This window comes from Limulus polyphemus, unplaced genomic scaffold, assembly GCF_000517525.1.
Source record: "Limulus polyphemus unplaced genomic scaffold, Limulus_polyphemus-2.1.2 Scaffold3420, whole genome shotgun sequence".
Lineage (NCBI taxonomy): Eukaryota > Metazoa > Arthropoda > Merostomata > Xiphosura > Limulidae > Limulus > Limulus polyphemus.
The window spans coordinates 22,403-38,328 of record NW_013669030.1 but is presented as its reverse complement, the minus strand read 5'-3'; the positions used below and the strand labels follow the sequence as shown (position 1 = coordinate 38,328).

Sequence of the window (15,926 nt, the reverse complement as noted above, 5' to 3'; positions counted from 1 at the left end):
TAATTAAAAACCATCTGCCATTTATTTGCTCAACTCACTAAATGATCTAGGTCCTTTTGTAAATCAGCAGCATCCTCTTCACAGCTAGCAACACCCAAAACGTTAATATCATCTGCAAATTTAAGTAATTTATTGTCTATCTCTTCATCTATGTCATTGATGTAAATCAAAAATAGAAAAGGTCCTAAGACTGAGCCCTGAGGTACCCCACTTATGACATTAATTCAGTTTGACTGAACTCCATTTGTAACAACCCTCTGCTTTCCTCCATCCAGCCACTCTTCTATCCAATTTACTAACTCATCCCCCACACTTATAGAGCTAATTTTTTTTATAAGCCTTTTAATTGGCACCTTGTCAAATGCTTTCTGAGAATCCAGATACACCAAATCTACATCCTTACCCTCATATACGCAAGCAGTAATATTTTCAAAGAATATCAAAAGATTTGTAAGGCAAGATTTTCCCTTAGTGAAACCATGTTGACTATCCAATAAAATTCTAAACTTTGTTAAATAACTTTGCAAAGCATCTTTTAACAGACTTTCCTAATGGGTCTATAATTACTGGGACAATTTTTATCACCTCCCTTGAAAAGAGAAGTTACATTAGCTAACTTCCAATCCTCTGGTACCTGCCCACTATTCAAGAACTGACAAAAAATAGTAGCAAGTGGCTCACATATCCAATCTTTTACCTCCTTCAAAACCTTTGGGGAAATATTATCTGGCCCAGGAGCCTTATCTTTTAAACTTCCCAATTTTTTCCTAACCAGCTCAGAATTAATGCAGTCATCTTATTTGGTCTCGTTTTCCATTTATCAACTGATCAGAATGTTGAATACTGCATAAATTTTCATTATCAAAAACTGAAGAAAAAGTAAAATTTAATAATCTAGCCATCTCATAATCATCAGATACTAGCCTTCCTTTATCATCCTTCAAGGGTTCTATCCCTATCCTTACATTTTGTTTCCCCTTAATGTATTTAAAGAAATTCTTACAGTTAATTTTTACATTTTCAGCCAACTTTTTGATCTTCTATAATCTTCTAAGTCTCCTGTCACACTAGTCAATTTAAATTTCTTAAACTTATGATGATTTTCTTTAATTTTATTTCTTAAACTCTTTGTGAGCCGATCTGGTTTTTTACTTGCAGCTACCCTTTTCAAAAATTTTCCACATCTGATCAGTGTCTCCAAATAACTCAGCTGCCCAATTCACAATAGATAACTCTTGTCGCATCCCTTCAAAATTTGCTTTTTGAAATTTGTAACCAAAATATCATTATTCCTTATCTCCATATGCAGCAAAACATTGAACCTAATAGAGCAATGATCATTTGCACCCAGATGTTCCCCAATTTCCACCCTCTCAATCATTTCTGTATTTGAAGTTAACAATAACTCTAAAAAAAACAGTGTTTCTAGTTGGTTCCTTGACTAACTGGTGAAGAAAGCTATCCTGAACAGTTTCCAAAAACCTTTCTCCCTCGTGGTTTGATTCTAGAATATCTCAATCTATATGCCTGAAATTAAAATCACCCATAATTATGACTTCATTAATAGCTGAAATCTTAATCTCATTGTAAAGTTTCTCACTAATTTCATCAGTATCATTTGGTGGTCTGTAACAAATTCCCACTAAAAGCCTTTTCCCTTTATATCCACCAATAGAAACCGAAATGGATTCAATCTCTTTGCTATTATCTTTGATATCCTCAACTTCAACAGGATATAACTCACGTTATACAACCAGCCAATCTGCTCATCCTTACATACCAACCTCTAGCATTTACTTAGCCCTAATGACCTACTTATGACTTCATCCCCACAGTTAATTCTACGCAGTATCCCTCACAAAATTAAGTTATGGACATTTTCTTAAATTGCCTTTATCAACTCCTTATACTTATTAATTAGCTCCTCTGACCTACCTTTCCCTACATCATTAGCCCCTACATGCACTACAAAAACTGCATCTCTGCTAATCCTCTTTGTTATATCTCTTGCTCTGTCAGTTATATCCTCCACCTGTACCCCTGAGCAGCATAATCTGATTCTTTTCTCCCTATTTACCCCATAGACTATTCTACCCACATGCCTTATCAAGGAATCACCTATAACTATAACCCTCTTATCATCCACATCCTTCTCTGCCCCTTTTGTTTTCATTCCCTCCAATAGTTGTCCATCTGCAGAAGCCAAGGGCTGAAATTTGTTGCTCAACAGAATAGGCTCATTATAACTAAATTCACCACTTTTAGCCCTGACAGTACTCTTTTTAACTTCCTTAAAGTAACTGTTAGCTGATGTATCCCTTGCATGTAAAAGCTTAAGCTCCTCCTGAATTCCTGCTGCCATTTCCCACAACCTACACTTCTCTTTATCTATGGCATCAACTTTAATCATGATTGCCTTTAACTTTTCCTCCAACCTACAAAATCTTCATAAACATTGTACATCTTCATTACTAGTTTCCTTAAAAGTACATTCCAGTCCTGAGTTCCCAAATAAAACCTACTCCTCACACCCATTACAACTAAAAAACTGTGAACACTTAACTCCTACACTAGTCTTAACCATTGTATTTACAGTTATACTGTTATAGCCTGAAAGTGAAAATACTCAATACCAAATACCAGTAGCTTATTGTTAACACTGTTACTGTTAAGCCTAACGTTTAAGAACCAATTATATAATTTTTTTATCACTACTTTATCTTCACACTAAAGTAATAAAGTTTATCTTTAATTATATAGAACTTAATTTATTATAACCATATACATTAACGTATTTACTTTACCCAGATTTATATTACATCCTACTTATATCTATAAAGTATAAGCTGAATTTAAAGTAATGGATCTAAGTTTAAATAAACACGTTAATTCTAGAACACCAAGAAACAATAAACTAATTTTTAGATTGTATTTACTTAATAAAACAATTTATTTATCCTGTTTTACAATTTACTAGTGAGTATAAATATACCTATGTGTAAAGTACCATTAAACATACTAAGCCTATTTTAACATTGTAATAATAATTTACACCCCTAGACTTTAACTTAAAACTTTTATTGTCTTACTTTTATTTGTCAATCTTATTATATCTAGTTATAATGGTGTTATTTAACCCAAATTACTACAAATAATAATAATAATATTAAATAACTTTCATAAATTTATCAGCTTAGCTTTTCAAAGTCCTCCTTCTTCAGTAGTGCCCTCTCAATGATGTTAACTCAAAGCAACTTACTGATGTGGTCTTAGGTATGGGCATACAATTTGTTATAGTAATAAAAACAATAAGTGTAACAATACAAGTATAAATGTATATATATATACACGAATGTAGAAGTACATACATACTTAAAATATATAAACATGTGTGGTATATTCAGGTGAACTGAATACAAGTTTGAACTTCACAGAATAACAAGTTACATGACTAGATATCAATTATTGAATAATACTAAATCTTTTATCAGTGTTAAATGAAATAATACGACTGGATAAAAATTAATACACAAAATGAACAATCATTATTATAAACCAAACACAAACATAGTATGTCCACTTACAATTGACTGACTACTGATGACCAAGTTCTAAACTGACTTGAATGATGTTCCAAACCAGACTGGCTGATCCAAGGTTTCTTAGAGTAAAAGAAACCTTGTATTTACCCAACATGGCATGTGTTACCATGTCATTACACATAGCTGAGGCCATAACATCTAGATATCACCTGAACAACTGTTGAAGAACACTGCTGTTAAAATCCTTACATAAGGTTGCATTATGCAATGTTCCATAGCTCCATGAGCAGTAACAATAGGACAGAGCAATTAATGGTATTTGCAGATTGGTTAATCAATAACATTTAATTAAGTGATAAGTACAGTGTTTTTCAAACCATGGTACCAACAAGCAAAGAAAAAAAAACTTGATGACAGGTACTGCCAGCCAGTTGCTTTCCCTTCTATTCAGCAATTCAAAATCGATAGCCTTAGTAGATTTGCTATAACAAAGACAGGGTGAGCAAGTCTGGTGGCAATATTTTGGTTACTTGGTTATTTGGAATAACTAAAAATATTAATTATGAGAAATTCTGATTTTGATTAGTTGATTATTTTCATGACAATTTATTTTCAGAATAATCAAAAACAGTAACAATTGGAAACTAATTTTGATTATTTGATTATATTTATGCCAATGAATATAATTTGAATTTTTATTAATCAATTATTGGAATAATCAAAATCAGTTATAATAATTGGAAACTAATTTTTGATTAATAATTTTAATCATTATTTTGATTAATCATCTTAATCATAATTTTGATTAATCAATTAGTTTATGCAACACTAACTGAAGTATCACTGCTCATAAGTAATTGATTTAAATTGCCCATTTATAGTGACAGTTATTATCTACTTCTGAGAATAACAAAGAATAAATTCAGAATACACTATTATAATATTACAAGAAGATAGAAACACATGATATATTCATATACTATGTATACAAGGAATAAACCATATACATAAGTGCACTAATATTTTCACACACACACACACACATATATATATATATGTACCAATGCAAATACATAATAGGCTAAAACCCACAAACACTAATTTGCATATGAGCCATTTAAATTTACCATCAAAGTGAAATAAGATATTTAAAGTGTTCATTCTTCATCTCTATTAATTGACAGTGACTCCTTGCATTTTATGTCAAGACAACTATAAAATTTACTCTGTATATCAATATCAAAATGGTCATGAGACGTAGGTAACCCATGCTCATTAATAAGATATGCTGCTACAGCACACTTATCACAATCATCCATCATAGTAGCTTGATGAGGTGCCATAAATTATTCTCTAACAGATCTTTCTGTTTCCCTAATATATATTTCTTTGGATAAATTGCAATAAATACTATAAATAAAATCAAATCAAAAACACCTTAGGTGTGAATAAAATGGAATCAATATTGGCAGCCAAACTGGTAGCTATATTTATAGCATTGATAAGAATTTTACAGCAAATATTATTTCATTAGTTAGTTAGGCCACATTTTTCATTTAACTTGGGGCTTGATGGTGGGTAAAACAAAATATGTGGCCTAACTGACTAATGAATGAATATTTGCTGTAAAATTCCAATCAATGCTATAAAAGCATAGCTACCAGTTTGGTCACCAATTTTGATTTCATTACTTTAAGTCGCATGCTCAATCTTTTTTGGTAGCACTTTTTTTTCACATCTAAGGTTAATTTTTATTAGATATGACTTTTTGTCAATACGCACCAACAAACCATAGTAAGTAAAAAAGTGACACTTGATAGTAATCCACATTAGCTTTAGGATCTCAACCCAAATATTTGTAACAGACTTATATTTAAAGAACAAATCAGATTCTTTAAAATATATGGTTGTAGTTTTCCTCTCTAAAATAGTGTTAATAACTTCCTTTATAGTAACATCATGGAAACTAGATTAATAATTTCTTGTCATCACCTGCATGCACTCGGTACAACCGTATCAAGCATCATTATCTATGGTAATTGCTTAAGCTAATATCACATGATGCTTAACACTCTTTAATTTGTGCTTAAAGGCTGGAAATGAATAATAACCATTCACCTGTATGATTCTTTGAAAACTTGAGATAGAAACTGCTAATCTAGTTTGCTTGGCCTAACCAATACTTATGTATCTGCTCGTAGGTGAAGCTGTATTAAAAATTTCAGACTGATAGATCAAGTGACTTTTTCCCATAGGTGAGCTCAAAAATTTTGGTCAAAATTGAGCAGTTTTTTAATAACTTTGCACATGTATATTCAAACCAAATTTGACATCTAATTGTAGGTTATAAAGATTTATCAGTGTACCAAGTTTGAAAAACATTCATGAAAGTTAAGTTTGTTTGTTTGTAATCTAGCACAAAGCTGCACAATGGACCACCACAGGTACTGAAACTCAAATTCTAGCATTGTAAGTCCGCAGACATACCGCTGTATCACTGGGGGGCTGAAAATTAAGTATGTTTTTCTATCAAATAAAATTTTTGTACTTTTGGTGCAAAGAGAAAAAAAGAGGAAGAAATTAAATCAAAATTGGAAATATTATATCTTGTATATTTCTTAATGGATTGCCTTGAAATTTGATATGTAAAGTAAGGTTCCAGTAGAGCATATCCACTTCAAACAGTTTGGATTACCACAATCTGAGCTACAGAAAGTGGAAAACTGCTAAACTATTGCTCCTGTTGGTAACACACAGTATGTCCTGCAGGTTATTTTGGCTGCACAACACACTACCGTATGTCTTGAGATCTCATTCCGTATTTCTTTTGTTGACCCAGTTTACATGTAATATAATTAATTTTCTGTTAGTCATTGGGGGGTGGGTGGCTTAAATGCTGACTGAATGAACTAAATGCAACTTAAGAGGCATCCTGCCTTTTCTATTTACTGTGTAGACATACCAGATCCCCTCACAGTATTCCTAAAGATACTTCCAACTCTAGGGCTAATAAATGGAATTTGAAAATTAAAAAAAAACCCTAGAAAAGTGAAAAGTACCTTCAGTTATCCTTTAAGGTAGCCATTCTATCTTAAAATCTCTTCACAGTGTCTTCTTGCAATAGTCAACTCATACAGATGCTACAAGTGAAGTGCAGAAAAATCTTGTTAATTGACATTTTGTAGAAGGCCAGCATTTATTCAAGAACATAAAAAGACTTTCAAATACTGTTTATTAGCCCTAGGTTACTAATATTTCTAAGAATGCTGTAAGGGAATGTGGTTTGCCTATATGGATAATAGAAAAACCAGGATGGTACTTTAAGTTTCATTTAGTGCAGTCAGCATTTTAAACCCCCTAATAACAGTATAGAAAATTAACTGTATTTCATGTAAACCGGGTCTTCAAAAGAAATACATGAAGTGAGATCTTACTTGCTGTATTTAGTGCAATGTTTTCAAAGAAAGATTTTTTGGGATAACAGAGAGACCTAGTAGAGACTATTCTATAAAACATTTTCGAGCTACTGGCGAGTGCTGTAGAATTGCATATTATTTATGAACAAGACTTACCTATGTCTGACCACCATTTCACTATTAATTTACAGTAAATAACCTGGTTGTCTTTACAAACAATAAAATTAAAGCGTCCCTCCTTATCAGATCTAGGTAACTTTCAAAATAAAGATAAAGGATGGCTACTTTTAACTACTTATTTTCCTTTGTTGGTAAGTTTAGATGACTACTATGCAAACTGGTAATTGTGGGTTTTGGTGTGTGTGTGTGTGTGTATGTATATATATATATATTAGTGCACCTTTATATATGGATGCTTCATTGTATATTTACATATTTTATGTATGTATTTCTATATTCATCAATATTTGATTTGTCGTGTGTGTGCAAGCACATATAGCTATATATGTTCTCTTTGTTATGTTTATTGGGTTTTTTACTACTGTAGAAACTGCATATTAATATTTCTGCATGTATGTCAATGCTTAAAAACACATTGTTAATTTTGCTTTGATGTAATGTAAACAGTTAGGCTTGCTAAGATTACTTTTGTATTTAATAGGGTCACCTCTTGAGAAAGCTATAAGGCAAAATGCTGTCAACAACAAAAATATTTACTGGCTACTGGCTGTTTCTCTTTTTACAAAATATGTTTACACACCAGTGGTCACAAAATTATTTCAATTTCACAAAATTACCTGTTAGTCACCATTCCTTGAAAGTAACAATTGTTATTGATGTCTACTCTGTCTTCATTGATCCTGATAAAGAAATCCTGTGCTTTATATGCCCTAATACTACTAGCTCCACTTATAGTCTCAGAGAAGTTGTTGTATATGGGTGATCTGGTTACAGATTCTAAGCGCTTTAACTGACGAGAAACTGCCAAATAAACTCTCTGAAACATAAATACATAAGAGCATCAAACAATTTTTCTTTTACATGCTACTTTTTTTTATTAATAATTATTTTGTAAGAATAATATATAATCCTTAAGCTAACAAAATCTCTGTAGATATTGTTTAAAATATCATATCTTTAGACAGGAAAATAAACCTTCTTTGTTGCATATATTTCCTTATGATAGTTTTGTGTAAAATGTAAAGAACTCAAAAAGTATCATATTTAAATGTTTTTAATCTGTACTTGTGAATTACAAAAAAAGTTTGGAAAATGATCATGCAAACTATGATTTTAAATTTCTTTCACTTTTTGAATTGTTTTAGTATTGAATTGCAAAATACCTGTAATAGGTAGTAGAGGCCAGAAAAAGGAATAACAGCAACAATAAAGATAGGATTACTCAGTGATATGACCACAAATGCTCCTATCAGAGCAAAAAAATAATCCAAGAATCCTTTAAAAGCTATGGGAATCAAGGTATCCACAACATCTACATCTTTACCAAATCTGTAATAATAAAAACATATTTCAGAAAAGAAATAAATAACTAATTTGACACACATTTTGAAGTTTTGAATTACCATTAAAATAAATCTAAGTATATATATATATATATATATATATTATTTTCAATACACAAGTACTGAAATAATTCAACATCTCAAAAAGCATAAACAGTGTGTTCCTTCAGATGACAGTTAGTGTAAAGTAAACCCATAAAATGAATGGCCACGTAATATTCAATACCGAATTTTAGGAATCTTCACAACACTATTTCATGGTACTTATATAAAACAACTTAAAACTGAAATTTATTATTCTACTACTGATTTATAAAGCATATACATTTAGAATATTTTTTTTATTTATATACCTCAAAATTTTACAAAATACTTACACAATATTTTCCTGGTTAAGTGAGCTATCTAAAATTATGATATGTTACAGAATGTGGGTTCTCCATAAATCTTGTTTTTATACTCATTATGTATTAAAATGTAAATGTATTTCTGATAGATACTTATTAGCTTTTTCCAATTTTGTGCTGTTCTCTGTATGTGTAACTTTTTGCTTGCCACTAGCCTTGAGGCTCTCACCTAAATTCATGTTCCCATGTGCTATTGCTGCACTGTAGCATGTAAATGAGCATGCTACACATCCTCATAGTGCAGGTAACTCACTCTATACTGATTGTTTAATCATCACTTCAGGATTAAGCAAGAAAAGGCACACCAGAAGTGGGGAGGACAGGTAGGAAGTGTGAGAGAAAGGTAAGTATCTATTAGAAATATATTTTCAGTGTTGGAAAATGATAACTTCCTATACAAGACCTTACTTCCTCTCACATATTAGCTAGAATTCCACATTGAAATGGTGTAAAGAACGATGCAAAAGTTACTTAAATGAGCCCCCTTCAAAAAGTGCCTGAAGGGAAACCATGGAGTGTGATACCCCTAGACCATGGAAAAGTATATGGGCACAACCGTGGGAGACCATGTCCCTTCTGTACTAGGATATACTCTTCACCTATAATAAAGATACAAGTTTCTAAATTAGGTCAAAATCATGCACAGCACAGAACTTGGGTATGGAAAATGGATGTGCCAAATGGTGTAGTGTGGTTTAGTTGCATCAGTTGGGTCAACTTCAATCCAAAACCAGGCAACATCAGGTATTTTTCATCTGGTCTGCAGTAGATGGAGGTTCCAAACCATCTTCACCTTAATCTCAGGAAGCAGAAGAGAAAGTAACCTGTGATGTGCTGATCTAGAGAGTGCTCATGTGTGCTGTCCTTGCACAAATCCAACACCAGACCACCTGGGAAGTTGACCTTCAGGGAACAGGAAGATGGGGGGGGGGGACATACATGGTGGGTTCACTCCTGTCCAAAACCAGGTAGATATTTGTCCTCCAGTCTGCAGTAGGTCCTGCACCTACCCAACACTAGACCACCCAGAAACTGACATTCATGCAGCAGTAGGATAGAGAAAAGCCAGCTGGAGGGGTTAATTGTACTTGTTGGGTCAACTCCTGTCCAAAAACAGGTGGCCTCTGGAATTTTTCATCCATTCAATAGTAGGAAGAGGGTATGTACCATCTACACCAACAGAACACAACCGCCCTACTCTTTACTCAGCAAAATTGCTCACACTCAGGAGGAAGCCTCCTGAGCCCACTGCCACAGTGGTTAGGAACTAATGAGTGGCAACGACCCATTGTTAGGTTTTTATAGGGCCTTGATTCTTTACAGTAAGTGTCTTTGACTTGTTGGTGATAAATTTCAACAATAAATGGACAGCACACAATCTACTTGTTTTAAAAGTTATAATTTTCCTATACTGAAAATGTATTTCTGATAGGTACTTCCCTCCAATCACAAGATGAGCTTTTCCCATTTTGTTCTGCCCTCTATATGCAAACTTTTTTATAACTCATGCCACAAGCCTTCCACACACCCTTACTGGAATCAAAGATAACAACATGTCACTCATGCAAATCATCATGTGTCATCTCTACATCAATAGGAGAGCACTACTATCAAATGATGCATGTGACTCCCTCTATGCACCACTACTGAGGATGGGAAGTGTGAGTGGAGGGAAGTACCTATTGGAAATACATTTTCAGTATAGGAAAATTATAACTTCCAATACAGTACTTCTCTCCCCTCACAAGATTAGCTAGAATCCCACACTGATAAGGAGGAGGGACCAGTGTGAGGGAATGACAGAAATACCCCCTGAAAGCATTTGAAGGATACCTCTGGAATTGAGAGATTCAGATCCGAAGATCAGAGGAGGGGAACCAAACCACTTCTGAACCAGGTATCTCCCCCGCTATGAATAGTTAGCAACAAACATGGCGGTAAAGGAAGGGAGCACATCCGAGTGAGAGAGGATAAGTCAGGAAAGTGATCCCATCTGGACAAATATAGAAACTCAATCCCACAGAAGGAAAGTGGGTAATGGAGGATGCGTCCCATGGTGTAGAATGGGTAGGACGTGGTGTACCATAACTCAGTAAGTCAACTACATCCAAAACCTTCTTGCTGGGTACCGACATCCATGCAAGGGTAGAAGGAGGATCTTACCGGCTTCACTTCAACCCCAAAATCGTGAATGTGAAAAAAACACCGACTCCAGGGCATGACACAGGATTAGCATTGAGCCCTACTCTGAACTGAATGGTTATAGCCATCTATGTGGAGCCCATCCAGCAGGATGCCTCCTGGGTCAACCACCTTAGTGGTTCGGAAGAAGAGGGGGAGTACATTGGAGAGTCTGGAGGAATGGCTACACCTGAAACAGTGAAATGGGTGATCACAAAACCCTATTTTGAAAAGGAGACCATACTTATTTATTCAATTGAGGCATGGCAGGGATGGGCTTCTGCTTTACCCATGCTTTACAGTTTGGGACAGGTCTATTTATGAAGCAAATATCAAGAGGTTATTGACCATCCAGTGATTTTGTGAAACACCCCATCTCAAAGGTGAGTGTGTGGAGCCATGAAAAGAGCATGTGAATCAACATATCATACAATGCAGATTTATTGGGTATGTAAAGAATACCTGGTCAGGCACCACTCGCCACTGAGCAGGACCCAAGAGATGAAATTTGAGGTAAGAGCCCCTAAAAGAAAAGAAAGCATTAATAAAGACTTACCTAGTGTCATAGCTGCACTGAAATCTGAAGTATAGCCACAGGTAGGCAGAAACTGCGACATAATGTAAGTAATGGGAGATGAACAACTGAGGGATGGACAAAATGCCCAACTGCAGAATCTCCTCCAAAGGCCGAAGGAGACCAGAAGCAAGGGAAAAGGTGAGGTGTCAGATTTCATGGGAGGTAACATGGAACAAAGCAATTTGGAAAGGGGACAAGGAGGAATAAGCCAACTGGATTAAACGACAAACATAATTATTAAGGGGTAGAGGAAAAACAATTTTGAGAAGAAGAGGGTTACCATGGGATAACGAGATGGAAATGGGAACCCCTGAAGGAAGCCATGTGGGCAATATAACAATGAAGGGCATGTACTGGGCATAGAAGTCTATCCGGATCAGAACAAGGGTATAGATGAGAAATAGAGAGAAGCAAAATGGGTGAAAAGGAGGAGTTACCCTCTCGAGCTGCAAAGGTCTTGGGAAGGAAAGAACGATCCAGATAAAGGAGAAGATAAGTTTGGTGGTATACAGTAGGCAAATGATGTTGATACTGAACAGATCCAATCGATGCTGTCCGCAGGTCAAGAGGAGAAGGTGAAACAAAGAGCATGAGGTAAGGGGCTCAAATAGAGGTAAAGTAAGGGAATGGAGTACCACATTAACTCTTTCAGCATGGGCTTGGTCCCTGGGACAGACCTCATAACCATTTTGTGTTTGTTAGTTTTCATGCTATAACTTTTAAATTAGTAAGCGATTGTTAAAAAAATTTAGCAGATTATTAGTAAACATTACAATGCTTTCATACACAAAATATCTAATTTATTTATTAAGTCTTAAGGTTTGTAAAGCAATGTTTTTCTCATGTCTTTTTTTTTCTTTTCACATGTTGCCTATCTATCATGCAATTTCATAACTTTTTAGACTAAAATACATCTTAGTTACTAAGCTTGATAAATTATAGTGGAATTCTAGGGTATTGATGTAGTCATTTGTGATTTTTTTTAGTTATTCAAATGTATATATAAAACCTAAAAAAAATATTTTGTTTCATATCCTCCAGTGCAAAATTGTTAAAGATTTAGCAAGCTACATCAAGCAGCAACCGAGTACAAAGGTCATAACTAGAAGAGATAATTGTTTGCTTTACTTATTTATTACTGTTCTATGTTTTAGGAAAAATGTTTCAGAACTTATTTCAAAATAGCAATAATCTATATACATATATAATGTATAATAATTGAAATGTGACTGTATTTAAAAAATACTAGTTGACTAAAACACATCTAAGACAAGTTACTTTGTACAGACAAAAGGTCAGTTTTGTGTTATTTGATACGGTAACATGAGTGCACGTAAGCTGCGTCATTTTAACTTCTGTATTGTAAGCTAGGCATGGGTGAAAGGTCAATATAATAAATATATATAAATGTATAATGTTATTAGATTTAAGCTATTTCATCTAAACATTTGTGTTTCGTGTTATGATTTGTTTTCATTGTAGAATGAAAGAGGCATAACTTATGTTTATTTTCTAATTTTTTTATGGTGGTTGCAAGACCGGTCGAATCTTCCGAACCCGTACAGAGATTAATTACTGAAAATAACAGATAAAGTATAAAGTTTTTTCTTAAGAAACGTTTGATAACTATCCAAACATTATAAATATTTTGTATATGAAATTTCAAAATTTTCTAATGCATAAAAGTATTTTTAATTTAAAATGAAAATTACTTTGCATGATAGATAGGTAAGATGTGAAAAAAAGGCATGAAAGAAACATTGCTTTACAAACCTTACGATTTAATAAAAAAATGAGATATTTTGCATATGAAAGCATTGTAATGTTTACTGATAATCTGCCAAATTTCGTTAACATTCGCTTAGTAACTTAAAAGTTATAGCATGAAAACTATAACAAGCACAAAATGGTTATGAGGTCAGTCCTAGGAACTGAGCCCAGGCTGAAAGAGTTAACAAGACAAATTATTCTCTTCTATCCCTGTTATTACATGCTGTGAAATTCACTTCAAAATCACAACTATAAAAGGTGGTTACCACAGTTGTATCCTGAGCGTTAAATAATTGTTTTCTTTTAATGAAAGTCCACACAGGCAGGTTCAATTACTTTAGATTTCCCTTTGATAAGACAACTTATTCTTCTTTATCTCTACTGCTACGATACAAACTGTGAAACTCACTTTAGAAATTGTCCACAAGGGCAAAACTGACAATCACACAGTCTAACTTCACTTTTACTTTCACTAATTTACTTTCTTACTTGCATTTTGTATTTGCACATATTTACAACACTGAAAGAAAAAATCTAGCCCTCTAGTAACAATAATATTAAAAATAATGAGATAAACTTAGAAACTTTGAGTAGGATGACATCAACAATATTACAAAAGCCTAGTAAAACAAACTGCATACACAATGTACAACTTAGAGATTTCCGTAACAAAACTTGTCACAACTACTGCTTTTAAAATAATTAACTTTTAACACTTGTTATAAAGACTAAATAATCATTAAATATTAAATCACTACATAATAACTCTTAAACTGAACAGTCTCATATGTCCAACTTTCCTGTACTCCATTAGAAGGAAAAGGGTGAAAGCATGTTGGGGAGCCTGGAGGAAAGCAACACTTTAAGACAGGGCAATGTATGACCATGAAACCATATTTTTAAAAGCAGGCCAGTCTCATTTTATTCCATTAGAGTCAGAGGGATTGGCAGCTATCTCAACACTGCTTTACTCGTGATTGTCAATGAGTAGGTATGGTTTGGATCAAGCCTTGTTTAGCAAATAAGATACGGTGAGGAAAGTTCTAGTAGTCTTGTGGAACACCTCATATCATCAGTGAGCACTACATACCCAAGGCTCACATGGTGCTGATTTATATACAAGTATACCTTGGCAGGCACCACATACCAATTAGTGGGATCCTGAGACATAGGAAAGGGGCACTGTAAAGGGAAGAGTGAAAAGAAAAATAACTTATCAAGTCAGAGCTAGTAAGGTGTATTATGTAGAATGGTGGCAGGAGGAAGTCTATATACCAAAGAAGAAGAGATGGCGAGATGTTGAAGATAATGTGCAACAAAAGCATGTGAGGTAGTCCACATCATTCCAGCCTGCACGATCTTTTCCAATAGATGATGAAAGTGAGAAACCACACAGAAAGTAAGGTGTAGAAGTTGGTGAAAGATGACCTGAATCTACATCCAAAGAAGAATAGACTAAATGGAGGAGCCATTCTGTGAGAGTAATTGGAGGTATATCTTGGATAGATGAAAAATTCCAAGGAATAAATATTAAATAGACAGGAGTGTGAACAGTGAATAGGAGCAATGTGGGCTAAATAACATAAAAAAACAGACAGGACAGAGAAGACAATCAAGATTAGAATGAGAATAAAAGTGAGAAATGGGTGGAAGGGAAGTAGGAATGAATGTGCTGTACCCTTCATGAGCTGCAGATAAATTGGGAGAAACACATGGCCAGGATAAAGAAGAATATAAGAATGATGGAAAAGAATACAGGAAGTATCAATGGCATACACATCTGATCTCCTATGGCCAAAGACAAAAACAAGTAAGAAATAGGTTTTAAGTGAAAGATGGTACAAGGAACAAGAGGCTAAAGGCTCACAGAGCCCACATGTGAAGATGGAGTAACAACACTGTCAAATGGAAGGAGGAGGAGTGAGGTTGAGGGAGTATTACAGAGGTAGAGAAGACTGGAGAAGGTTCAATAGAGAAAACCACAGTTGAGCCAGTCAGTATGAAGCTATCAGGAAGACATGACATGGAGTGTCCTGAATAAGAAAGCACAGAAGGAAGAAGACGAATAGGAGGGTAGATATAAAGAAAAATGTTGGATCACTCCTAATTGAATGCATCCACAGCTAGAGCTAAGGGATGAGGATAGAGGACCAGAAAAGGGGAAGTTTGATGTTGAGATGAGTGGCAAAAGAATCTAGAAGAGGAGTGTCCAGACAAGAGCACAGCCACTTGAACAGCAGAGAATCGAGGGACTACTCCATAGGTAGTATCTGGTTGGGACTTGAAAGACAATCTGTGACAAGATTCAGAGCACCTGGAATATGACAAGCAATGAGATGTACTGGTAAAGAATGAGCCCATGGTAAAGAAAAGGAGGTCAAGAGTGTGGAATCAGAGAGAGTGAGACTGGGTGCCCCCCTGGCAATTGATACAAGAGACAACTGTAGAGTTGTCTGTATGGATCAGCACTAGATGTCAACGAACCATTATAGGAAATTGTGATAATCTTC

At 34.4% G+C, this 15,926-nt stretch overlaps 1 protein-coding gene across 1 annotated transcript in view; it reads right to left on the bottom strand.

Annotated features, from left to right (window-relative positions):
* LOC106469313 (multidrug resistance-associated protein 1-like) overlaps positions 1-15,926 on the bottom strand; it is a 115,056-nt gene that overhangs the window by 82,013 nt on the left and 17,117 nt on the right. The window contains exons 5-6 of the mRNA XM_022397800.1: positions 8,302-8,467; positions 7,756-7,955 (exon numbers count right to left, since the gene is read on the bottom strand). Coding sequence (XP_022253508.1) covers positions 7,756-7,955; positions 8,302-8,467 — 366 coding nt within the window. The remainder of the gene's footprint in view (positions 1-7,755; positions 7,956-8,301; positions 8,468-15,926) is intronic.